Source organism: Entelurus aequoreus, linkage group LG26 (assembly GCF_033978785.1).
Source record: "Entelurus aequoreus isolate RoL-2023_Sb linkage group LG26, RoL_Eaeq_v1.1, whole genome shotgun sequence".
Taxonomy (NCBI): Eukaryota; Metazoa; Chordata; class Actinopteri; order Syngnathiformes; family Syngnathidae; genus Entelurus; species Entelurus aequoreus.
This window is the reverse complement of record NC_084756.1, coordinates 26,920,612-26,946,158: the sequence shown is the minus strand read 5'-3', so window position 1 is coordinate 26,946,158 and position 25,547 is coordinate 26,920,612. Positions and strand designations below refer to the sequence as shown.

Below are 25,547 nucleotides of genomic sequence, written 5' to 3'. Positions count from 1 at the left end.
GATGCTCCAGAAACTCAATCTGCTCAAAGGAAGGTCAGTTTTGTAGCCTCTGTAACGAGCTAAAGTGTTTTCAGATGTGTGAACATGATTGCACAAGGGTTTTCTAATCATCAATTAGCCTTCTGAGCCAATGAGCAAACACATTGTACCATTAGAACACTGGAGTGATAGTTGCTGGAAATGGGCCTCTATACACCTATGTAGATATTGCACCAAAAAGCAGACATTTGCAGCTAGAATAGTCATTTACCACATTAGCAATGTATAGAGTGTATTTCTTTCAAGTTAAGACTAGTTTAAAGTTATCTTCATTGAAAAGTACAGTGCTTTTCCTTCAAAAATAAGGACATTTCAATGTGACCCCAAACTTTTGAACGGTAGTGTATGTCTCATTTCTCATTGTATGAGGGATTTGGTGTTCTGTTAGTGCTCAAGGCAAGCTTGTTATGAGTTTATACTTATACTTTTCTAATTCTACAAAGGCTGATTTTTGTAATGCTATGTCGAGGTCGTCACCTGCTAATTTGACACACTGACTCTCACAAACAATTTTCCCTTTTTGAAGGGTGCAACAAACGTTAAAAATACTGTGTTTGATTTCTGCAGGGCTGTGCAGCAAAGCCGAGTCCACACATCACAACATTGAGGCAGGGATACTGTGATCACTTCTCCAATTTCAACAAGATTATAACTGAAGAAAATAAGAGACACTTGAATCATCTCCCCGTCAGGGAATCGAACCCTGGTCTTCCGCGTGACAGGCGGAGATACTGTCCACTATACTAACGAGGACTGCTTTGCCCAACCTTTTCCAAGGGACAAGCCAACGTTTGTGGCTTTTGCCTGCCATGGAAGGAAAGTCTGTTTGCTCTTGTTAGACTTGTATAATGTTCCAAAGTCCAAGTCCAAATTCATGCAGCACTTTCCATTGTGTAGTGGTTATCACTTCACTGTCGCCTAAGACACGAAAGTTTCCTCGGTTCAAAGAATACAATTCGCATTTCTGACATGGTACACGAATGCAATGGGTGCTTCACCTATCTGTCAAGAAACCATGTAGGAGACGATTGTCTGAGGCTATATCAACTCCCTGGTGGTCTAGTGGCTAGGATTTGTTGCTTTCACTGCTGTGGCCCTGGTTCGATTCCCGGTCAAGGAACAAATGTTCAACCCTTGCTCAGATCTGACAATTTATAAAAAACTTACTTGACTTTCATGCTCATTAGATACAAATCATTATCGCTGACATTTTCCATAAAGGCAACGTGGACGTTGCTCAACTTTGGCCAAAACAAGATCCCTGAGATTCTCAGCTTTCCTCTTTCTTGTCTTCTTCGAGTTCCACTGTGCGACACCTTTCCAGTTCTCCACACACAACCAGCCTAGTCTCTAACAGCTTCCAGATTTTGTTGGTTGCACTGCACAGGCAGGAGAGAGCAGACTAACAAATGACTCATCGTCTGCACTCCTCCACACTAACATGCTGTAGAACAGGGGTCACCAACGCGGTGCCCGCGGGCACCAGGTCGCCCGTAAGGACCAGATGAGTCGCCCGCGGGCCTGTTCTAAAAAAAAAAAAAGTTTTTTTTTGTTGTTTTTTTTAAAATTAAATCTACATAGAAAAAACACAAGATACACTTTCAATCAGTGCATCAACCCAAACAACCTCCCCCATGCACACTCATCCACACCCACTCACAAAAAAGGGGTTATTTCTTTCTGCTACCAATATTCTGGTTCCCACAACATAGACAACACATCTGCAAGGGACACAGTCCCTGAAGCACACATGATTGTATAGGCTGCTGGTCCACTAACATTTTCATTAGTTACTATGTTTTATGTAATTATTTTTATATTGTTTTACTTTCTTTTTTATCCAAGAAAATGTTTTTTATTTATTTATCTTGTTTTATTTTATTTTTTTAAAAAGGGCCTTATCTTCAACAGACCAGGTTGTCAATGAAATTAGATTTGTTTAAAGGGTTTTTTAAACCAGGCCCAGTCCAGATAATGTCCAAGTCGGACTCAGCAACACACACCTTCATTCATGTACACAGAAAAAAATTAGATTGCAGATTGCATATAATTTATAAACAAAATTACATTTTCAAAATAAACATTTATGTACAGTCCAGATTATGTCCAGGTCACTCAAATTAGGGAACACAACAACAGATATCATATAATCTATAAACATAATTATACTTTCAAAATAAGCCTTTGAGGACTTCTCATCTTTTTTTTAATGTTTTTTGGCATCATTATCGTTTTCAACCATGCAACTTTCTAAAGTTATAAAATACTGAATAACTGTTTTAAAGAAAGTAATACTAAGTGAATATCTGTTTTTGGCCTTAAAAATAAACATTTTACCGAGTACTATAATTAAATTGACTAAATCATGATTGTCAATGAACTCTCCTAAAATAACAGAAACCACATTAAGCTTCATAAACAAACCAATCCTTAAACACATTTTTTCAACTTCCACCCAAAACAAAGACACAATATGACAATACCAAAACAAATGCAGGGTGGATTCAGGCTCCTCACAACAAAATCGGCAATCATCTGACTCTGTCATATTCCATAATTTTAACATTTTCCCTGTGGGTAAAGTTATAAATAATTTTAATTTGAAAATAACGATTTTGCACATCGATAGTGGTTTTATAGATTAGTTTGAATATGGCATCCCATGGCAACGGGCAGTCAAAAAAGTCCTCCCATTTTCCATTTGTGTTGTATGAGGCAGCCTTCAAATATTTCTTTATTAAATAAAAATTATATATTTTTCTATTTATTTTAGTTCCTTTTTGCCAACTAGAATTTCTTATTAGAGGTTTACAAACTAATAATTTAGTAGTTCCATAATTAATTATTTGTTTCCATCTTTTCCCAATGACTCCAGTTAGTTGATAAAATGAAAAGCTTGAGCAAGCATCACCATACATAGCTCTAAATTCATCATACTTCATAATTTTACCATTCTCATTGATAATATCATTGACAAAAATGATTCCTCTTTCAAACACATTTTTCCAAAAGAAAGGCTTTCCATCTATTAAAATATTAGAGTTCATCCATATTAACTGCTGCAAAATATCGTCTCTTTTTTCTGGCACATAAAATTGAAAACACCACTATGAGTGGATTGTTTCCTTTATGTTTCCCAGCAGACTCTCTGGGAGGGGATCACTTGTAAAAAAGGATACAATTTCTTTTGATACAGTACATGTTTTTTGTCCAACAGGACATTTGTGTACCACTCAATGTTTAAATACATCTTTGGAACAATTGATGCTTTTAAAGACAGACACATAGCTTCAAGGTTGAGAAGTTCCAGCCCCCATATTCATACTCTTTGTACAAAACCTTTCTTTTAATCTTTTCTGGTTTGCCGTTCCAGACAAAATCGAAGACCCTCCGCTCATAAATCTTAAACAAGTTTTGTGATGGAGCTGGTAATGACAAAAACAAATAAATAAATTGAGGAATAATTAACGAGTTGGCAATAGACATTTTACCATACAAGGTTAGGGATTTCCCTTTCCATAATTGCATAATTTTGTCCAGCTTTCTTAGTCGATTATCATAATTTACTGAGCCTAGATCTTCCAGATTTTCTGGGACAACAACACCAAGTATGTTAACTGGTCCATCTGTCCACAAAACAGGCACTTTGCATTCCATTCGAAAGGACGTTCCCTTTAGATTTCCGATCCTTAACATTTTACATTTATCATAATTAAGCTTAAGGCCAGATTGCTGTGAAAATATGTCCAAAAGATTAAGAAGGTTCCGCAAACAATGAGGAAAAATCTTATCTTTGTGAATCAGCCTTTTCTGACATGAACTTCATCAAGAACAAACACAGAACACGCCTCACTGATGCAGATCTGCAAGACTCACTCAGAGTTGCAGTGTCAAGTTACACAACAGAGTACAACACACTAGTTAACAGCATGCAATGCCAGGCTTCCCACTAACTGACAAAGAAACAGATAACAGATTTGGTGTCCAGTTCAAAGTGTGACATGATTTAAAAATTTGAGAGTTTACTTTTGTATTTTACATGAGTTATTATTTGTACAAACATGGTGCAAAGTAATTCATGATTTGTTAAAAAAAATGTTAGTGGCTAGCTAGTTAAAATGGGATATTGTGATTTCACAAGACTGTCTTAGAAGTGATCATTTGAAAATGTTCAATTTGAAAAATGTGCACTTAGAGAAAATATAAAAATAAAGTGTTGCATATTGATATTTATCTGTTTCTATATATATTTATTGTGAGAAATCATTAAGATGATCAGTGTTTCCACAAAGATAAATATCATTAATTATTAATAATAACAGAGTTAAAGGTAAATTGAGCAAATTGGCTACTTCTGGCTATTTATTTAAGTGTGTATCTAACTGGTAGCCCTTCGCAGTAATCAGTACCCAAGAAGTAGCCCTTGGTTTCAAAAAGGTTGGTGACCCCTGCAGTAGAACTATCCTCACAGCCTCTTTTGTTCATGGATACCTTGCAACGATCCGTTTCTCAGATCTTGGGCGATTTAGGCCAAGGCCAGGACCAAAAAGGCCACACTTCTCTGGAGCCGGGCAGAATACATTTGCTTAGGCATAGAGAGGATTTGTGTGAGGCTTTCTCCCGGCGGCTAGAGCAGAGGGCCAACCTGTTGCTGTGATGGCTGTCAATCAGGGCTTATACTGAATGTAGGAAGTTTTGCCTTGATTTTAATCTCTTCTTTGCTGGTTCTTGGTCAAACAGAGCGAGACGAGGGTCTGTTTCTTGTTTGAGCTTTTCTTCTGACAAACGTTAGTAAAATACTGTGTTTGATTTCTGCAGGGCTGTGCAGCAAAGCCGAGTCCACACATCACAACATTGAGGGAAGGATACTGTGGTCACTTCTCCAATTTCAACAAGATTATAACTGATGAAAATAAGAGACACTTGAATCACCTCCCCGTCAGGGAATCGAAACCTGGTCTTCCGCGTGACAGGCGGAGATACTGTCCACTATACTAACGAGGACTCCTTTGCTCAACCTTTTCGAAGGGACAAGCCAACGTTTGTGGCTTTTGCCTGCCATGGAAGGAAAGTCTGTTTGCTCTTGTTAGACTTGTATAATGTTCCAAAGTCCAAGTCCAAATTCATGCAGCACTTTCCATTGTGTAGTGGTTATCACTTCACTGTCGCCTAAGACACGAAAGTTTCCTCGGTTCAAAGAATACAATTCGCATTTCTGACATGGTACACGAATGCAATGGGTGCTTCACCTATCTGTCAAGAAACCATGTAGGAGACGATTGTCTGAGGCTGTATCAACTCCCTGGTGGTCTAGTGGCTAGACTTCGTTGCTATCACTTCTGTGGCCCTGGTTCGATTCCCGGGCAAGGAACAAATGTTCAACCCTTGCTCAGTTCTGACAATTTATAAAAAACTTACTTGTTCATGTTCATTAGATACAAATCATTATCGTTGACATTTTCCATAAAGGCAACGTGGACGTTGCTCAACTTTGGCCAAAAAAAGATCCCTGAGATTCTCAGCTTTCCTCTTTCTTGTCTTCTTCGAGTTCCACTGTGCGACACCTTCCCAGTTCTCCACACACAACCAGCCTAGTCTCTAACAGCTTCCAGATTTTGTTGGTTGCACTGCACAGGCAGGAGAGAGCAGACTAACAAATGACTCATCGTCTGCACTCCTCCACACTAACATGCTGTAGAACTATCCTCATAGCCTCTTTTGTTCATGGATACCTTGCAACGAACCGTTTCTCAGATCTTGGGCGATTTAGGCCAAGGCCAGGACCAAAAAGGCCACACTTCTCTGGAGCCGGGCAGAATACATTTGCTTAGGCAGAGAGAGGATTTGTGTGAGGCTTTCTCCCGGCGGCTAAAGCAGAGGGCCAACCTGTTGCTGTGATGGCTGTCAATCAGGGCTTATACTGAATGTAGGAAGTTTTGCCTTGATTTTAATCTCTTCTTTGCTGGTTCTTGGTCAAACAAAGCTAGACGAGGGTCTGTTTCTTGTTTGAGCTTTTCTTCTGAAGTCTGATATAGGGAGGATCAATGTCTGACAGCAGATAGAGATTGTCGGTTCTAATAGATTTCAAGCATCCAGTTAAAGCCTTGCAAACAGTGTTTAGGACAGGGTCTATTTCGGCAACATGACAAGAAGCACTTTTGGCTGTATTGAATCATAAAGCGAGTTCAGTTTCTCGGATAGTGGCAGAATCTGTTCCCCAGCTGGTATTGGCCAGTTTTTTAGGATGCTGTTCCCAACTCCAACCTTAGCTTTAACCCTCTTAATGTGATATTTGAAGGTGACCAAGATAGACTGTCTGTGGTTGTATTGAATCTGTTTTCTGTACCAACTGACTTTAGGCTAACCATTGGTATATGTGTTCTTGAGGTGGAAGGCTGTAATTTAACTGTTGTCAGGGTTTGCTCGTAGGTGATTAGTTGCATTGTAGTGAATAAGACCGTACAGGGCTGAGCCTAAGGACTTTTCTAATTCTACAAAGGTTGATTTTTGTGATGCTATGTCGAGGTCGTCACCTGCTGCGCCCCTAACCTTTAATTTGACACACTGACTCTGACAAACAATTTTCCCTTTTTGAAGACTTGTTATGCATCCTAATTTCGAGGGGTGCAACAAACGTTAAAAATACTGTGTTTGATTTCTGCAGGGCGGTGCAGCAACGCAGAGTCCACACATCACAACATTGAGGGAGGGATACTGTGGTCACTTCTCCAATTTCAACAAGATTATAACTGATGAAGAAAAGAGACACTTGAATCACCTCCCCGTCAGGGAATCGAACCCTGGTCTTCCGCGTGACAGGCGGAGATACTGTCCACTATACTAACGAGGACTGCTTTGCTCAACCTTTTCCAAGGGACAAGACAACATTTGTGGCTTTTGCCTGCCATGGAAGGAAAGTCTGTTTGCTCTTGTTAGACTTGTATAATGTTCCAAAGTCCAAGTCCAAATTCATGCAGCACTTTCCATTGTGTAGTGGTTATCACTTCACTGTCGCCTAAGACACGAAAGTTTCCTCGCTTCAAAGAATACAATTCGCATTTCTGACATGGTACACGAATGCAATGGGTGCTTCACCTATCTGTCAAGAAACCATGTAGGAGACGATTGTCTGAGGCTATATCAGCTCCCTGGTGGTCTAGTGCCTAGGATTTGTTGCTTTCACTGCTGTGGCCCTGGTTCGATTCCCGGTCAAGGAACAAATGTTCAACCCTTGCTCAGATCTGACAATTTATAAAAAACTTTCTTGACTTTCATGCTCATTAGATACAAATCATTATCGCTGACATCTTCCATAAAGGCAACGTGGACGTTGCTCAACTTTGGCCAAAACAAGATCCCTGAGATTCTCAGCTTTCCTCTTTCTTGTCTTCTTCGAGTTCCACTGTGCGACACCTTTCCAGTTCTCCACACACAACCAGCCTAGTCACTGACAGCTTCCAGATTTTGTTGGTTGCACTGCACAGGCAGGAGAGAGCAGACTAACTAATGACTCATCGTCTGCACTCCTCCACACTAACATGCTGTAGAACTATCCTCATAGCCTCTTTTGTTCATGGATACCTTGCAACGATCCGTTTCTCAGATCTTGGGCGATTTAGGCCAAGGCCAGGACCAAAAAGGCCACACTTTTCTGGAGCCGGGCAGAATACATTTGCTTAGGCATAGAGAGGATTTGTGTGAGGCTTTCTCCCGGCGGCTAGAGCAGAGGGCCAACCTGTTGCTGTGATGGCTGTCAATCAGGGCTTATACTGAATGTAGGAAGTTTTGCCTTGATTTTAATCTCTTCTTTGCTGGTTCTTGGTCAAACAGAGCGAGACGAGGGTCTGTTTCTTGTTTGAGCTTTTCTTCTGACAAACGTTAGTAAAATACTGTGTTTGATTTCTGCAGGGCTGTGCAGCAAAGCCGAGTCCACACACCACAACATTGAGGGAAGGATACTGTGGTCACTTCTCCAATTTCAACAAGATTATAACTGATGAAAATAAGAGACACTTGAATCACCTCCCCGTCAGGGAATCGAACCCTGGTCTTCCGCGTGACAGGCGGAGACACTGTCCACTATACTAACGAGGACTGCTTTCTCCAACCTTTTCCAAGGGACAAGCCAACGTTCGTGGCTTTTGCCTGCCATGCCACAACCAAAGCGTTGCAATTTTATTTTTCTGCCATCTCAAACTGCCGACAAATTGATCTGTTAAAAGCAATCGTTCAGGGTAGTGTGGCCGAGCGGTCTAAGGCGCTGGATTAAGGCTCCAGTCTCTCTGGAGGCGTGGGTTCAAATCCCACCACTGCCACTTTTGCTGGTAACACACTTGTATCTTCCCTGACTGAGGTGATAAGACCCTGGGCCTAATTTGGAAAGCTTTGGAAAGCTTGCAAAAACAGGGCAAACACGTTGGCTTTGGAGTTTTTCACGCCAGGTATGCAATGAAAAAAACACAACCAGCACAGTTTTAAGGCCCCGCAGCAGCCTCCGGTAAAGCTAAAAGGTGGATGTGTGTGTATGTTTATCAACATGTCGTTTGAAGATCTCCGCCCCTACTTAAGACATTCAGGCCAATTTTATCTGTTTCTGTATTTGGATCACACTGCAGTAAGAGGATGTCTCACTGGCCGGCACGGAGCCACTTGCAGGAGGGAGTTGGCCTGTCTGGTGACATTGTGTAGAAACAACCTTAACCTCAACACGGACTACACCAAGAAGACAATAGAAGACATGAGGAAGGAAAGTCTGTTTGCTCTTGTTAGACTTGTATAATGTTTCAACGTCCAAGTCCAAATTCATGCAGCACTTTCCATTGTGTAGTGGTTATCACTTCACTGTCGCCTAAGACACGAAAGTTTCCTCGGTTCAAAGAATACAATTCGCATTTCTGACGTTGCTCAACTTTGGCCAAAACAAGATCCCTGAGATTCTCAGCTTTCCTCTTTCTTGTCTTCTTCGAGTTCCACTGTGCGACACCTTTCCAGTTCTCCACACACAACCAGCCTAGTCACTGACAGCTTCCAGATTTTGTTGGTTGCACTGCACAGGCAGGAGAGAGCAGACTAACAAATGACTTATCGTCTGCACTCCTCCACACTAACATGCTGTAGAACTATCCTCATAGCCTCTTTTGTTCATGGATACCTTGCAACGATCCGTTTCTCAGATCTTGGGCGATTTAGGCCAAGGCCAGGGCCAAAAAGGCCACACTTCTCTGGAGCCGGGCAGAATACATTTGCTTAGGCATAGAGAGGATTTGTGTGAGGCTTTCTCCCGGCGGCTAGAGCAGAGGGCCAACCTGTTGCTGTGATGGCTGTCAATCAGGGCTTATACTGAATGTAGGAAGTTTTGCCTTGATTTTAATCTCTTCTTTGCTGGTTCTTGGTCAAACAGAGCGAGACGAGGGTCTGTTTCTTGTTTGAGCTTTTCTTCTGACAAACGTTAGTAAAATACTGTGTTTGATTTCTGCAGGGCTGTGCAGCAAAGCCGAATCCACACACCACAACATTGAGGGAAGGATACTGTGGTCACTTCTCCAATTTCAACAAGATTATAACTGATGAAAATAAGAGACACTTGAATCACCTCCCCGTCAGGGAATCGAACCCTGGTCTTCCGCGTGACAGGCGGAGATACTGTCCACTATACTAACGAGGACTGCTTTGCTCTGCCTTTTCCAAGGGACAAGCCAACGTTCGTGGCTTTTGCCTGCCATGCCACAACCAAAGCGTTGCAATTTCATCTTTCTGCCATCTCATAATGCCGACAAATTGATCCGTTAAAAGCTCTCGTTCAGGGTAGCACCTTGTGGTAGTAAGGCGCTGGATTTAGGCTCCAGTCTCTCTGGAGGCGTGGGTTCAAATCCCACCACTGCCATTTTTGCTGGTAACACACTTGTATCTTCCCTGACTGAGGCGATGAGACCCTGGGCCTAATTTGGAAAGCTTGCAAAAATAGGGCAAACACGTTGGCTTTGGAGTTTTTCACGCCAGGTATGCAATAAAAAGAACACAACCAGCACAGTTTTAAGGCCCCGCAGCAGCCTCCGGTAAAGAAAAAAGGTGGACGTGTGTGTATGTTTATCAACATGTCGTTTGAAGATCTCCGCCCCTACTTAAGACATTCAGGCCACTTTTATCTGTTTCTGTATTTGGATCACACCGCAGTAATAGGATGTCTCACTGGCCGGCACGGAGCCACTTGCAGGAGGGAGTTGGCCTGTCTGGTGACATTGTGTAGAAACAACCTTAACCTCAACACGGACTACACCAAGAAGACAATAGAAGACATGAGGAAGGAAAGTCTGTTTGCTCTTGTTAGACTTGTATAATGTTTCAACGTCCAAGTCCAAATTCATGCAGCACTTTCCATTGTGTAGTGGTTATCACTTCACTGTCGCCTAAGACACGAAAGTTTCCTCGGTTCAAAGAATACAATTCGCATTTCTGACATGGTACACGAAAGCAATGGGTGCTTCACCTATCTGTCAAGAAACCATGTAGGAGACGATTGTCTGAGGCTATATCAGCTCCCTGGTGGTCTAGTGCCTAGGATTTGTTGCTTTCGCTGCTGTGGCCCTGGTTCGATTCCCGGTCAAGGAACAAATGTTCAACCCTTGCTCAGATCTGACAATTTACAAAAAACTTACTTGACTTTCATGCTCATTAGATACAAATCATTATCGCTGACATTTTCCATAAAGGCAACGTGGACGTTGCTCAACTTTGGCCAAAACAAGATCCCTGAGATTCTCAGCTTTCCTCTTTCTTGTCTTCTTCGAGTTCCACTGTGCGACACCTTTCCAGTTCTCCACACACAACCAGCCTAGTCTCTAACAGCTTCCAGATTTTGTTGGTTGCACTGCACAGGCAGGAGAGAGCAGACTAACAAATGACTCATCGTCTGCACTCCTCCACACTAACATGCTGTAGAACTATCCTCATAGCCTCTTTTGTTCATGGATACCTTGCAACGATCCGTTTCTCAGATCCTGGGCGATTTAGGCCAAGGCCAGGGCCAAAAAGGCCACACTTCTCTGGAGCCGGGCAGAATGCATTTGCTTAGGCATAGAGAGGATTTGTGTGAGGCTTTCTCCCGGCGGCTAGAGAAGAGGGCCAACCTGTTGCTGTGATGGCTGTCAATCAGGGCTTATACTGAATGTAGGAAGTTTTGCCTTGATTTTAATCTCTTCTTTGCTGGTTCTTGGTCAAACAGAGCGAGACGAGGGTCTGTTTCTTGTTTGAGCTTTTCTTCTGACAAACATTAGTAAAATACTGTGTCTGATTTCTGCAGGGCTGTGCAGCAAAGCCGAGTCCACACACCACAACATTGAGGGAAGGATACTGTGGTCACTTCTCCAATTTCAACAAGATTATAACTGATGAAAATAAGAGACACTTGAATCACCTCCCCATCAGAGAATCGAAACCTGGTCTTCCGCGTGACAGGCGGAGATACTGTCCACTATACTAACGAGGACTGCTTTGCTCAACCTTTTCCAAGGGACAAGCCAACGTTTGTGGCTTTTGCCTGCCATGCCACAACCAAAGCGTTGCAATTTCATCTTTCTGCCATCTCAAACTGCCGACAAATTGATCTATTAAAAGCAATCATTCAGGGTAGTGTGGCCGAGCGGTCTAAGGCGCTGGATTAAGGCTCCAGTCTCTCTGGAGGCGTGGGTTCAAATCCCACCACTGCCATTTTTGCTGGTAACACACTTGTATCTTCCCTGACTGAGGTGATAAGACCCTGGGCCTAATTTGGAAAGCTTTGGAAAGCTTGCAAAAACCGGGCAAACACGTTGGCTTTGGAGTTTTTCACGCCAGGTATGCAATGAAAAAAACACAACCAGCACAGTTTTAAGGCCCCGCAGCAGCCTCCGGTAAAGCGAAAAGATGGACGTGTGTGTATGTTTATCAACATGTCGTTTGAAGATCTCCGCCCCTACTTAAGACATTCAGGCCACTTTTATCTGTTTCTGTATTTGGATCACACCGCAGTAATAGGATGTCTCACTGGCCGGCACGGAGCCACTTGCAGGAGGGAGTTGGCCTGTCTGGTGACATTGTGTAGAAACAACCTTAACCTCAACACGGACTACACCAAGAAGACAATAGAAGACATGAGGAAGGAAAGTCTGTTTGCTCTTGTTAGACTTGTATAATGTTTCAACGTCCAAGTCCAAATTCATGCAGCACTTTCCATTGTGTAGTGGTTATCACTTCACTGTCGCCTAAGACACGAAAGTTTCCTCGGTTCAAAGAATACAATTCGCATTTCTGACATGGTACACGAATGCAATGGGTGCTTCACCTATCTGTCAAGAAACCATGTAGGAGACGATTGTCTGAGGCTATATCAGCTCCCTGGTGGTCTAGGCAGGAGAGAGCTGACTAACAAATGACTCATCGTCTGCACTCCTCCACACTAACGTGCTGTAGAACTATCCTCATAGCCTCTTTTGTTCATGGATACCTTGCAACGATCCGTTTCTCAGATCCTGGGCGATTTAGGCCAAGGCCAGGACCAAAAAGGCCACACTTCTCTGGAGCCGGGCAGAATACATTTCTCAGATCTTGGGCGATTTAGGCCAAGGCCAGGGCAGAATACATTTGCTTAGGCATAGAGAGGATTTGTGTGAGGCTTTCTCCCGGCTGCCAATGTGGGTTTATATTGAATGTAGGAAGTTTTGCCTTGATTTTAATCTCTTCTTTGCTGGTTCTTGGTCAAACAGAGCGAGACGAGGGTCTGTTTCTTGTTTGAGCTTTTCTTCTGACAAACGTTAGTAAAATACTGTGTTTGATTTCTGCAGGGCTGTGCAGCAAAGCCGAATCCACACATCACAACATTGAGGGAGGGATACTGTGGTCACTTCTCCAATTTCAACAAGATTATAACTGATGAAGATAAGAGACACTTGAATCACCTCCCCGTCAGGGAATCGAACCCTGGTCTTCCGCGTGACAGGCGGAGATACTGTCCACTATACTAACGAGGACTGCTTTGCCCAACCTTTTCCAAGGGACAAGCCAACGTTTGTGGCTTTTGCCTGCCATGCCACAACCAAAGCGTTGCAATTTTACTTTTCCGCCATCTCAAACTGCCGACTAATTGATCTGTTAAAAGCATTCGTTCAGGGTAGTGTGGCCGAGCGGTCTAAGGCGCTGGATTAAGGCTCCAGTCTCTCTGGAGGCGTGGGTTCAAATCCCACCACTGCCATTTTTGCTGGTAACACACTTGTATCTTCCCTGACTGAGGTGATAAGACCCTGGGCCTAATTTGGAAAGCTTTGGAAAGCTTGCAAAAACCGGGCAAACACGTTGGCTTTGGAGTTTTTCACGCCAGGTATGCAATGAAAAGAACACAACCAGCACAGTTTTAAGGCCCCGCAGCAGCCTCCGGTAAAGCGAAAAGATGGACGTGTGTGTATGTTTATCAACATGTCGTTTGAAGATCTCCGCCCCTACTTAAGACATTCAGGCCACTTTTATCTGTTTCTGTATTTGGATCACACCGCAGTAATAGGATGTCTCACTGGCCGGCACGGAGCCACTTGCAGGAGGGAGTTGGCCTGTCTGGTGACATTGTGTAGAAACAACCTTAACCTCAACACGGACTACACCAAGAAGACAATAGAAGACATGAGGAAGGAAAGTCTGTTTGCTCTTGTTAGACTTGTATAATGTTCCAAAGTCCAAGTCCAAATTCATGCAGCACTTTCCATTGTGTAGTGGTTATCACTTCACTGTCGCCTAAGACACTAAAGTTTCCTCGGTTCAAAGAATACAATTCACATTTCTGACATGGTACACGAATGCAATGGGTGCTTCACCTGTCTGTCAAGAAACCATGTAGGAGACGATTGTCTGAGGCTATATCAGCTCCCTGGTGGTCTAGTGCCTAGGATTTGTTGCTTTCACTGCTGTGGCCCTGGTTCGATTCCCGGTCAAGGAACAAATGTTCAACCCTTGCTCAGATCTGACAATTTATAAAAAACTTACTTGACTTTCTTGCTCATTAGATACAAATCATTATCGCTGACATTTTCCAGAAAGGCAATGTGGACGTTGCTCAACTTTGGCCAAAAAAAGATCCATGAGATTCTCAGCTTTCCTCTTTCTTGTCTTCTTTGAGTTCCACTGTGCGACACCTTTCCAGTTCTCCACACACAACCAGCCAAGTCACTGACAGCTTCCAGATTTTGTTGGTTGCACTGCACAGGCAGGAGAGAGCAGACTAACAAATGACTCATCGTCTGCACTCCTCCACACTAACATGCTGTAGAACTATCCTCATAGCCTCTTTTGTTCATGGATACCTTGCAACGATCCGTTTCTCAGATCTTGGGCGATTTAGGCCAAGGCCAGGACCAAAAAGGCCACACTTTTCTGGAGCCGGGCAGAATACATTTGCTTAGGCATAGAGAGGATTTGTGTGAGGCTTTCTCCCGGCGGCTAGAGCAGAGGGCCAACCTGTTGCTGTGATGGCTGTCAATCAGGGCTTATACTGAATGTAGGAAGTTTTGCCTTGATTTTAATCTCTTCTTTGCTGGTTCTTGGTCAAACAGAGCGAGACGAGGGTCTGTTTGTTGTTTGAGCTTTTCTTCTGACAAACGCTAGTAAAATACTGTGTTTGATTTCTGCAGGGCTGTGCAGCAAAGCCGAGTCCACACACCACAACATTGAGGGAAGGATACTGTGGTCACTTCTCCAATTTCAACAAGATTATAACTGATGAAAATAAGAGACACTTGAATCACCTCCCCGTCAGGGAATCGAACCCTGGTCTTCCGCGTGACAGGCGGAGATACTGTCCACTATACTAACGAGGACTGCTTTCCCCAACCTTTTCCAAGGGACAAGCCAACGTTCGTGGCTTTTGCCTGCCATGCCACAACCAAAGCGTTGCAATTTTATTTTTCTGCCATCTCAAACTGCCGACAAATTGATCTGTTAAAAGCAATCGTTCAGGGTAGTGTGGCCGAGCGGTCTAAGGCGCTGGATTAAGGTTCCAGTCTCTCTGGAGGCGTGGGTTCAAATCCCACCACTGCCACTTTTGCTGGTAACACACTTGTATCTTCCCTGACTGAGGTGATAAGACCCTGGGCCTAATTTGGAAAGCTTTGGAAAGCTTGCAAAAACAGGGCAAACACGTTGGCTTTGGAGTTTTTCACGCCAGGTATGCAATGAAAAAAACACAACCAGCACAGTTTTAAGGCCCCGCAGCAGCCTCCGGTAAAGCTAAAAGGTGGATGTGTGTGTATGTTTATCAACATGTCGTTTGAAGATCTCTGCCCCTACTTAAGACATTCAGGCCAATTTTATCTGTTTCTGTATTTGGATCACACCGCAGTAATAGGATGTCTCACTGGCCGGCACGGAGCCACTTGCAGGAGGGAGTTGGCCTGTCTGGTGACATTGTGCAGAAACATCCTTAACCTCAACACGGACTACACCAAGAAGACAATAGAAGACATGAGGAAGGAAAGTCTGTTTGCTCTTGTTAGACTTGTATAATGTTTCAACGTCCAAGTCCAAATTCATGCAGCACTTTCCATTGTGTAGTGGTTATCACTTCACTGTCGCCTAAGACACGAAAGTTTCCTCGGTTCAAAGAATACAATTCGCATTTCTGACGTTGCTCAACTTTGGCCAAAACAAGATCCCTGAGATTCTCAGCTTTCCTCTTTCTTGTCTTCTTCGAGTTCCACTGTGCGACACCTTTCCAGTTCTCCACACACAACCAGCCTAGTCACTGACAGCTTCCAGATTTTGTTGGTTGCACTGCACAGGCAGGAGAGAGCAGACTAACAAATGACTCATCGTCTGCACTCCTCCACACTAACATGCTGTAGAACTATCCTCATAGCCTCTTTTGTTCATGGATACCTTGCAACGATCCGTTTCTCAGATCTTGGGCGATTTAGGCCAAGGCCAGGGCCAAAAAGGCCACACTTCTCTGGAGCCGGGCAGAATACATTTGCTTAGGCATAGAGAGGATTTGTGTGAGGCTTTCTCCCGGCGGCTAGAGCAGAGGGCCAACCTGTTGCTGTGATGGCTGTCAATCAGGGCTTATACTGAATGTAGGAAGTTTTGCCTTGATTTTAATCTCTTCTTTGCTGGTTCTTGGTCAAACAGAGCGAGACGAGGGTCTGTTTCTTGTTTGAGCTTTTCTTCTGACAAACGTTAGTAAAATACTGTGTTTGATTTCTGCAGGGCTGTGCAGCAAAGCCGAATCCACACACCACAACATTGAGGGAAGGATACTGTGGTCACTTCTCCAATTTCAACAAGATTATAACTGATGAAAATAAGAGACACTTGAATCACCTCCCCGTCAGGGAATCGAACCCTGGTCTTCCGCGTGACAGGCGGAGATACTGTCCACTATACTAACGAGGACTGCTTTGCTCTACCTTTTCCAAGGGACAAGCCAACGTTCGTGGCTTTTGCCTGCCATGCCACAACCAAAGCGTTGCAATTTCATCTTTCTGCCATCTCATAATGCCGACAAATTGATCCGTTAAAAGCTCTCGTTCAGGGTAGCACCTTGTGGTAGTAAGGCGCTGGATTTAGGCTCCAGTCTCTCTGGAGGCGTGGGTTCAAATCCCACCACTGCCATTTTTGCTGGTAACACACTTGTATCTTCCCTGACTGAGGCGATAAGACCCTGGGCCTAATTTGGAAAGCTTGCAAAAATAGGGCAAACACGTTGGCTTTGGAGTTCTCCAGGCCAGGTATGCAATAAAAAGAACACAACCAGCACAGTTTTAAGGCCCCGCAGCAGCCTCCGGTAAAGAAAAAAGGTGGACGTGTGTGTATGTTTATCAACATGTCGTTTGAAGATCTCCGCCCCTACTTAAGACATTCAGGCCACTTTTATCTGTTTCTGTATTTGGATCACACCGCAGTAATAGGATGTCTCACTGGCTGGCACAGAGCCACTTGCAGGAGGGAGTTGGCCTGTCTGGTGACATTGTGTAGAAACAACAACCTTAACATCAACACGGACTACACCAATCGTGAATCGAATCATAGACTCGGAATATCGACTCCTATTGTCTCCACTGTAAACTGACTTTTGCTCGCATTTATTTACTAGTTAAGAGTGCATTACAAATACATATGTGTTCTTGTCCTACATAAAGATTCAGAATGATGAATGAAAATTAAATTACAAAAAAAAGAGTTAGAATCGAATGATTCTGAATTGAATCACGGAGTCGGAATAGTGACCACTATTGACTCCATTGTAAACTGACTTTTGCTCGCATTTATTTACTAGTTAAGAGTGCATTACAAATACATATGTGTTCTTGCCTTACATAAAGATTGAAAATGATGAATAAAAATGAAAAAAATAATAATTTTGAATCGAATGATCGGATGATTCTTAGTCGAATCATGGAGTTGGAATAGCGACTCCTATTGATCTTATTGTAAACTGACTTTTGCTCGCATTTATTTACTAGTTAAGAGTGCATTACAAATACATATGTGTTATTGTCTTACATAAAGATTCAGAATGATGGATGAAAATTAAAATAAATTAAAAAAATTAGTTTGAACCGAATGATTCTGAATCGAATCTTGGAGTCCCCTATTGACTCCATCGTAAACTGACTTTTGCTCGCATTTAATTACTAGTTAAGAGTGCATTACAAATACATATGTGTTCTTGTCTTACATAAAGATTGAGAATGATGAATAAAAATGAAAAAGAAAAATGTTTTGAATCGAATGATCGGATGATTCTGAATCAAATCATGGAGTTGGAATAGCGACTCCTATTGACTCCATTGTAAACTGACTTTTGCTCGCATTTATTTACTAGTGAAGAGTACATTACAAATACATATTTGTTCTTGTCTTACATAAAGATTCAGAATGATGAATGAAAATTAAAATACATTTAAAAAAATAATTTGAATCGAATGATCGAATGATTCTGAATCGAATCATCACCCCGAGAATCGGAATTGGGTTGAATCGTTATAGGGCTGCAACTAACGATTAATTTGATAATCGATTAATCTGTCTATTATTACTTCGATTAATCGATTAATAATCGGATAAAAGAGACAAACTACATTTCTATCCTTTCCAGTATTTTATTGGGGGAAAAACCAGCATACAACATATCAGTGATATACCAAGTATATCACTGATATGCTCCCACTATATACGCCCTCTAGATCACTAAGATCTTCTGAGACCAATCTGTTAGCGGTTCCAAGAGTAAAGTCAAATCAAGGGAGATCATCATTCAGTCACTATGCAACACATAGCTGGAATAAACTTCCTGAAGATGTCAGACTCTCCCCAACTCTCACTACTTTTAAAACTAGACTGAAGACTTTTATGTTCACCTTAGCTTTCAGCTAAATCTTTTAATCTTTTAACTTTTAACGTCTGCACTGTTTTTATTTTTATTGTCTGCATTTTAATTTTGCTTTTATTTTCTTTCATTTCACTTTGTTGTCTGTGAAGCACTTTGAGTCTGCCTTGTGTATGAAAAGCGCTATACAAATAAAGTTGCCTTGCCTTGCCTTGCCTACTGGCACCATACTTATTTTGATTATTGTTTCTCAGCTGTTTGTACATGTTGCAGTTTATAAATAAAGGTTTATAAAAAAAATAAAAAAATTAAACAACATTTAAAAAAAAGAAAAAATGCCTTTGCGCATGCGCATAGCATAGATCCAACGAATCGATGACTAAATTCATCGGCAACTATTTTTATAATCGATTTTAATCGATTTAATCGATTAGTTGTTGCAGCCCTAATTTATTTACTAGTTAAGAGTGCATTACAAATACATATGTGTTATTGTCTTACATAAAGATTCAGAATGATGAATGAAAATGAAAATAAATAAAATAAATAATTTGAATCGAACGATCGAATGATTCTGAATCGAATCATCACCCCGAGAATCGGAATTGGGTTTAATCGTTATAGGGCTGCAACTAACGATTAATTTGATGATCGATTAATCTGTCGATTCTTACTTCGATTAATCGATTAATAATCGGATAAAAGAGACAAACTACATTTCTATCCTTTCCAGTATTTTATTGAAAAAAAACAGCATACTGGCACCATACTTATTTTGATTATTGTTTCTCAGCTGTTTGTACATGTTGCAGTTTATAAATAAAGGTTTATAAAAAAAATTCAATAAAAATTTAAAAGAAAAAAAAAAGAAAAAAATGCCTCTGCGCATGCGCATAGAATAGATCCAACGAATCGATGACTGAATTAATCGCCAACTATTTTTATAATCGATTTTAATCGATTTTAATCGATTTAATCGATTTAATCGATTAGTTGTTGCAGCCCTAAATCATTATAGGTGCCCTACTATTCACAGAACTACTAATAATGTCGATCATTCGTATGTAAACAGAAAAGTGATTCCATTGTGCTGATGTACGCTGACTGTAAATCCAATGAAAGACGTTGAAATGTTTGCTGCATTAAAAAGGCCGTGGGTGCTCACGTTACCTCCTGCAGGTCTCACGGCGGCCGGAGGGGGATTTTTTATTGGCTTTGAATCAGACAAACACCGCCTGGTCGTCACATGGGTGCATAGAGGAAGCCAAAAAAAAAAAAAAAAAAAACCTGCTTCCTGAAATGCTCCTCGTCGCGGACTGCGTCTGTTTACTCCACCCGCGCGGGTCCTTTTCTTTCATCCTCCTTTTTGTTTTTGTTTGGTTGAGTCGATGCCGACGATGATTAGTAAAGTGAAGAGCGCCATGAACACGCTGGTGGGAGGGATGATGCCCCACGGCCACCATCACCACCACCACCACCATCACGGAGGAAGCTCGCAGCCCGGAGGAGCCGACGGCCTTCCGCCGCGCTTCCCCTACGGCCGCCCGGACTTCCTGGAGCTCACGCCGGAGCTCCTGCAGTATTCCACCGAACACGCGTCGCGGCCGGTGCTGACGCTGAAGAGAGGCAGCAGACTGCCTTGGCAAACGGGATACGCTGAGTAAGTACAGGCGTCCATTTGGGGCTGTTTTTTTATCGTCTTTTAAGGTGTTTCGACATTTAGGAGGTGTTGGGTGCTGGCAGCTCACAGAACACTGCAGCATCTGCAAGATTATGGCCCTCAAATGAAAGGCTGCTGCATTGCAGAGCATCAACCCTACCTGCCAAGGTGTTTGTTACCCTTCTGGTCTGATACTCCTAGAGTTGAAGGTTCCAAACTTTGCCTGTTGCTGCCTTGCTACGACACTACTTCTGTTGCAGCATAGCTTCTAGGGGTGTGGGGGAAAAAACGATTCGAATTCGAATCGCGATTCTCATGTTGTGCGATTCAGAATCGATTCTCATTTTTTTAAAAATCGATTTTTTATTTACCGTATTTTTCGGACTATAAATCGCAGTTTGTTTCATAGTTTGGCCGGGGGTGCGACTTATACTCAGGAGCGACTTATGTGTGAAATGTAGGGATGTCCTTCCCTATAAATGCGCTAAAATGTAATATCGGAAATTATCGGTATCGTTTTTTTTATTATCTGTATCGTTTTTTTTATTTTTTATTTATTTATTTATTAAATCAACATAAAAAACACAAGATACACTTACAATTAGTGCACCAACCCAAAAAACCTCCCTCCCCCCATTTCTTTCTGTTATCAATATTCTGCTTCCTACATTATATATCAATATATATCAATACAGTCTGCAAGGGATACAGTCCGTAAGCACACATGATTGTGCGTGCTGCTGCTCCACTAACAGTACTAACCTTTAACACTTAATTTTACTCATTTTCATTAATTACTAGTTTTTATGTAACTGTTTTTATATTGTCTTACTTTCTTTTTTATTCAAGAAAATGTTTTTAATTTTTTTAATCTTATTTTATTTAATAATTTTTTTTAAAAAGGACCTTATCTTCACCATACCTTGTTGTCCAAATTAGGCATAATAATGTGTTAATTCCACGACTGTATATATCGGTATCGGTTGATATCGGTATCGGTAATTAAGAGTTGGACAATATCGGAATATCAAATATTGGCAAAAAAGGTCACCCACATCTGCGGTCCTCTCCAAGGTTTCTCATAGTCATTCACATCGACGTCCCACCGGGTTGTGAGTTTTTCTTTGCCCTTATGTGGGCTCTGAACAGAGGATGTCGTTGTGGCTTGTGCAGCCCTTTGAGACACTTGTGATTTAGGGCTATATAAATAAACATTGATTGATTGATTTTATAGTGTAGCAATATAGTGTAGTTAGAACACTTAGATCAAAGGTGTCCAAAGTGCTGCTGCTCCACTAATAGTACTAACCTTTAACAGTTAATTTTACTCATTTTCATTAATTACTAGTTTCTATGTAACTGTTTTTATATTGTTTTACTTTCTTTTTTATTCAAGAAAATGTTTTTAATTTAGTTATCTTGTTTTATTTTTTTTTTTAAAAAGTACCTTATCTTCACCATACCTGGTTGTCCAAATTAGGCATAATAATGTGTTAATTCCACGACTGCATATATCGGTTGATATCGGTATCGGTTGATATCGGTATCGGTAATTAAAGAGTTGGACAATATCGGAATATCGGATATCGGCAAAAAGCCATTATCGGACATGCCTAGTGAAATGATTAACACATTACCGTAAAATATCAAATAATATTATTTAGCTCATTAACGTAAATAAATAAATGATAAATGGGTTATACTTGTATAGCGCTTTTCTACCTTCAAGGTACTCAAAGCGCTTTGACACTATTTCCACATTCACACACACATTCACACACTGATGGCGGGAGCTGCCATGCAAGGCGCTAACCAGCAGCCATCAGGAGCAAGGGTGAAGTGTCTTGCCCAAGGACACAACGGACGTGACTAGGATGGTAGAAGGTGGGGATTGAATCCCAGTAACCAGCAACCCTCCGATTGCTGGCACGGCCACTCTACCAACTTCGCCACAGACTAGACGTATAAGATTTCATGGGATTTAGCGATTAGGAGTGACAGATTGTTTGGTAAACGTATAGCATGTTCTATATGTTATAGTTATTTGAATGACTCTTACCATAATATGTTACGTTAACATACCAGGCACCTTCTCAGTTGGTTATTTACGCCTCATATAACGTACACTTATTCAGCCTGTTGTTCACTATTCTTTATTTATTTTAAATTGCCTTTCAAATGTCTATTCTTGGTGTTGGCTTTTATCAAATACATTTCCCCAAAAATGCGACTTATATACACTACCGTTCAAAAGTTTGGGGTCACCCAAACAATTTTGTGGAATAGCCTTCATTTCTAAGAACAAGAATAGACTGTCGAGTTACGGATGAAAGTTCTCTTTTTCTGGCCATTTTGAGCGTTTAATTGATCCCACAAATGTAATGCTCCAGAAACTCAATCTGCTCAAAGGAAGGTCAGTTTTGTAGCTTCTGTAACGAGCTAAACTGTTTTCAGATGTGTGAACATGATTGCACAAGGGTTTTCTAATCATCAATTAGCCTTCTGAGCCAATGAGCAAACACATTGTACCATTAGAACACTGGAGTGATAGTTGCTGGAAATGGGCCTCTATACACCTATGTAGATATTGCACCAAAAAGCAGACATTTGCAGCTAGAATAGTCATTTACCACATTAGCAATGTATAGAGTGTATTTCTTTCAAGTTAAGACTAGTTTAAAGTTATCTTCATTGAAAAGTACAGTGCTTTTCCTTCAAAAATAAGGACATTTACATGTGACCCCAAACTTTTGAATGGTAGTGTGTATGTTTTTTTCCTTCTTATAATAATAATCACAACAACTCGCAAAAGAAGGGGGGTGGGGGGGATTTGGGGCCCTGGAGGCCGGCCTGCTGCTATAAAGCGCTACTGGCCATCCATAACCCCAGGAATTAAGCAGTGGTGAAGGCGTTGGTTGAGGAAGGGGCGGGTGCGTGCATGTATGCCCAATTAACTTGGGTGTGATGTTGAAATGTTTTTGTGGACTAGGGCCGGTCTCAAAGTTCGACACCAGGTGTTGTTGAGAAAAAGGGAAGTCAAAAGCGTCCATCGTTGAGGTGTCCTCGGGGGTGTTTTTCAGAACAGCCTGTTCCTGATAGCGTCAAGGCCATTCGAGGGAGTCAAATCGTAGATTAGGATGTTGTTTTCTTCGAGCAGTCAAAACAATGACTTGCCTGCTCTATGTGTCCGTGCTGGTTTCTCTCAAATTCAATTCGATTCTCCTTCTCAGCAAACTTCTCCATGATGTGATCCATTTTGCGATTCAGTTCAGAAATCGCCACAGTCTGTGTTCCCACAGCCCGGCCCAATCCTTCCATTGCGACGAACAGCCGTTGGGCTCCTTGAGCGGCTGCCATCGTCTTCCGAATTTGACGATACACCAGAGCAATGCCCAGCCCAATCAGCAGGTGCCCCGCGATCACGGTTCCAAATAGGTAGATGTCTTCCACGTCCTCGATGGAAAGGACTGAGAGGCACATGATTCTCCTTTTATCCCAGGAGTCTCTCACGTACCCCGCAGCAATGGTTCCATCAGGGCAGCCCCGAACCTCTTTTCCTTGTCGATAAGACTTTGTCAATTGCGTCGAGAGTCCAGCTGATCATATCCATGTTCGATGTTTAGATTTGAGGGCAGCGCAAAGAAAGAGGCTTCAAAAAAGTTCAGACAAGACAAAACGAAGAGAGCAAGCAGGGAAGGAGGGAGCGGAGAAGAGGGCGGTCGCATTTTTGAATTCCGGTTTCAATGGTTTAATCAACGTCACAACCTGACATTGAATAAATGTCATCAAAAAGCATGTTGTTTCAACGTTGTATTTGTGTTGTGGAATACCGGTTGGAAAATGGCCACATTTCGATGGTCAAATCAACGTCAGAACCCAACATTGATTAAACGTTGTCATAAAGCATGTTGTTTCAACGTTATGTTTGAGTTGCTCAATGTCAGGACCTAATTCAACAAGTTCTCATCGTTGTTTTAATGTTTTGTGCCCGCTGGGTTAATGATATTGTCACGGTATTAAGGCCACTGTTTGATATTATTGTGGTTTTGTTTAAAAAAAAAAAAAAGGATTGGTAAAAATGTTACGGTGTGTAAAATGAAGTGGCAGGAACATACTTACTGTAATTAAATACATAACGCTAAAATGTTTTAAATTATATTTTTTACTACAAGCAAATATTGTCAGTTTGAAAACACTTGAGATCAAAAGTGGCGCTTTGTTTTGCTTTGAAGTGTTGCAGACTTTATTACCTTCTGTTCTCACCAGGGTTTGTTAGCAACATAACTCAAAAAAGTTATGGACAGATTTTGATGAAAATTTTAGGAAATGTCCGAAAAAAACAATGATTTTTATCTACTACGTGTCTTTTTTTTTTTCCCCTTTACGGCGTCCAACGCTCCCACCTTGCTAGGGATGATACTCGAAACCGGTTTTCCCGGTTGTTTGATAAGAAAAGAACCGAGTCCTCGGACTCGAATCTCTTTTTGAGAACCGGTACCCGTTATCGAGACCACTATAGTAAAGAAAAAGAGTTGGTTCTTTATTCGAATCGCTGGGAACGAATCCCGTCCCGACCAGAAATGCTCCGTGGGACATCACAAGAATTGACGTCACGTAGCTCAGTCATTAGGCGCAGATAGGGAAAGCAGGAAAACAATGGACGAGAAAAAGCGCTCCAAGGTGTAATAAAGTTCAAAACAAAAGCTATAATCCATCGAATAACTTTATTGAGGGATTTTAGCAGGGTAAAATACATGATGAACACTTTTACGACCAACCAGAAACATAGCAACCAGGCTAGCAACGCACCTCCTTTACGGCAGCTGGCGCAACGTTCTTAAAACAACCGCAGCACATACATATATATACAACACTGCAGCACATACATATATATACAACACATCTCCCTTTTTGAACTTTTGTTTTTCTTTCCTTGTAAACGTTACAAAATCACACTGTATATGTGTTGTCTGTCTAATTATAAATAATGCAGACGAGGCGTGTTGGCTGAGTTCTTGACGTTTACTTTCACAGCGTGGCAACATGCAACACTTTTCGGGGCTACCGCGCATGCTCGTAACTCCCGTTGCATGCTGGGTAGTGTAGTTGTTATAATCTCTAGCTCATAACATTTTTCCCCCAAAAAGAAATAATGTTAACTCAATAAAGTGTATTTCTTTTTTTAGCTTTAACTTTTCATTTTTTAGCATTGTAACCACATTTGCAAACAACTTTTCTCTTCATAGAATTTTCTTTCTTTCTTCAAAGTGCAAAAATGTCAAAGCATCATAACAAACAGTTATGTCAAATAGCAGCAGAAGTGCACTTTTTGGAGAGCTGTATTATTTTCAGTTTTGTGCCCAAGGGACTGATTTTATTTAACACTATATTATTATTTATACACCTATAGTGATCACAGAGACAGGTTGTTTTTGTGTTACTGTATATATTTGTTTCTCTGAAAAATCCCACTTAATATACTTTGGGTAACAACAGTCAATATTT

The 25,547-nt window shown here is 41.6% G+C and overlaps 1 protein-coding gene and 10 non-coding genes across 11 annotated transcripts in view; 5 read left to right on the top strand and 6 right to left on the bottom strand.

The window, feature by feature from the left end:
- Window positions 1–720: 720 nt before the first annotated feature.
- trnad-guc (transfer RNA aspartic acid (anticodon GUC)) lies at window positions 721–792 on the bottom strand. Its single transcript has one exon. It is a non-coding gene; the product is annotated as a tRNA-Asp (tRNA).
- Window positions 793–6,817: 6,025 nt separating this feature from the next.
- Window positions 6,818–6,889, bottom strand: trnad-guc (transfer RNA aspartic acid (anticodon GUC)). Its single transcript has one exon. It is a non-coding gene; the product is annotated as a tRNA-Asp (tRNA).
- A 1,383-nt stretch (window positions 6,890–8,272) lies between these two features.
- On the top strand, window positions 8,273–8,354 carry trnal-aag (transfer RNA leucine (anticodon AAG)). Its single transcript has one exon. It is a non-coding gene; the product is annotated as a tRNA-Leu (tRNA).
- A 1,277-nt stretch (window positions 8,355–9,631) lies between these two features.
- trnad-guc (transfer RNA aspartic acid (anticodon GUC)) lies at window positions 9,632–9,703 on the bottom strand. Its single transcript has one exon. It is a non-coding gene; the product is annotated as a tRNA-Asp (tRNA).
- Window positions 9,704–11,663: 1,960 nt separating this feature from the next.
- Window positions 11,664–11,745, top strand: trnal-aag (transfer RNA leucine (anticodon AAG)). Its single transcript has one exon. It is a non-coding gene; the product is annotated as a tRNA-Leu (tRNA).
- A 1,226-nt stretch (window positions 11,746–12,971) lies between these two features.
- On the bottom strand, window positions 12,972–13,043 carry trnad-guc (transfer RNA aspartic acid (anticodon GUC)). The gene has a single exon. It is a non-coding gene; the product is annotated as a tRNA-Asp (tRNA).
- Window positions 13,044–13,182: 139 nt separating this feature from the next.
- On the top strand, window positions 13,183–13,264 carry trnal-aag (transfer RNA leucine (anticodon AAG)). Its single transcript has one exon. It is a non-coding gene; the product is annotated as a tRNA-Leu (tRNA).
- Window positions 13,265–14,804: 1,540 nt separating this feature from the next.
- On the bottom strand, window positions 14,805–14,876 carry trnad-guc (transfer RNA aspartic acid (anticodon GUC)). Its single transcript has one exon. It is a non-coding gene; the product is annotated as a tRNA-Asp (tRNA).
- Window positions 14,877–15,015: 139 nt separating this feature from the next.
- Window positions 15,016–15,097, top strand: trnal-aag (transfer RNA leucine (anticodon AAG)). The gene has a single exon. It is a non-coding gene; the product is annotated as a tRNA-Leu (tRNA).
- Window positions 15,098–16,374: 1,277 nt separating this feature from the next.
- trnad-guc (transfer RNA aspartic acid (anticodon GUC)) lies at window positions 16,375–16,446 on the bottom strand. Its single transcript has one exon. It is a non-coding gene; the product is annotated as a tRNA-Asp (tRNA).
- A 3,208-nt stretch (window positions 16,447–19,654) lies between these two features.
- Window positions 19,655–25,547, top strand: part of ppm1j (protein phosphatase, Mg2+/Mn2+ dependent, 1J) — a 60,315-nt gene continuing 54,422 nt past the window's right edge. The window contains exon 1 of the mRNA XM_062038284.1: window positions 19,655–20,042. Coding sequence (XP_061894268.1) covers window positions 19,771–20,042 — 272 coding nt within the window. The 5' untranslated portion in view covers window positions 19,655–19,770. The remainder of the gene's footprint in view (window positions 20,043–25,547) is intronic.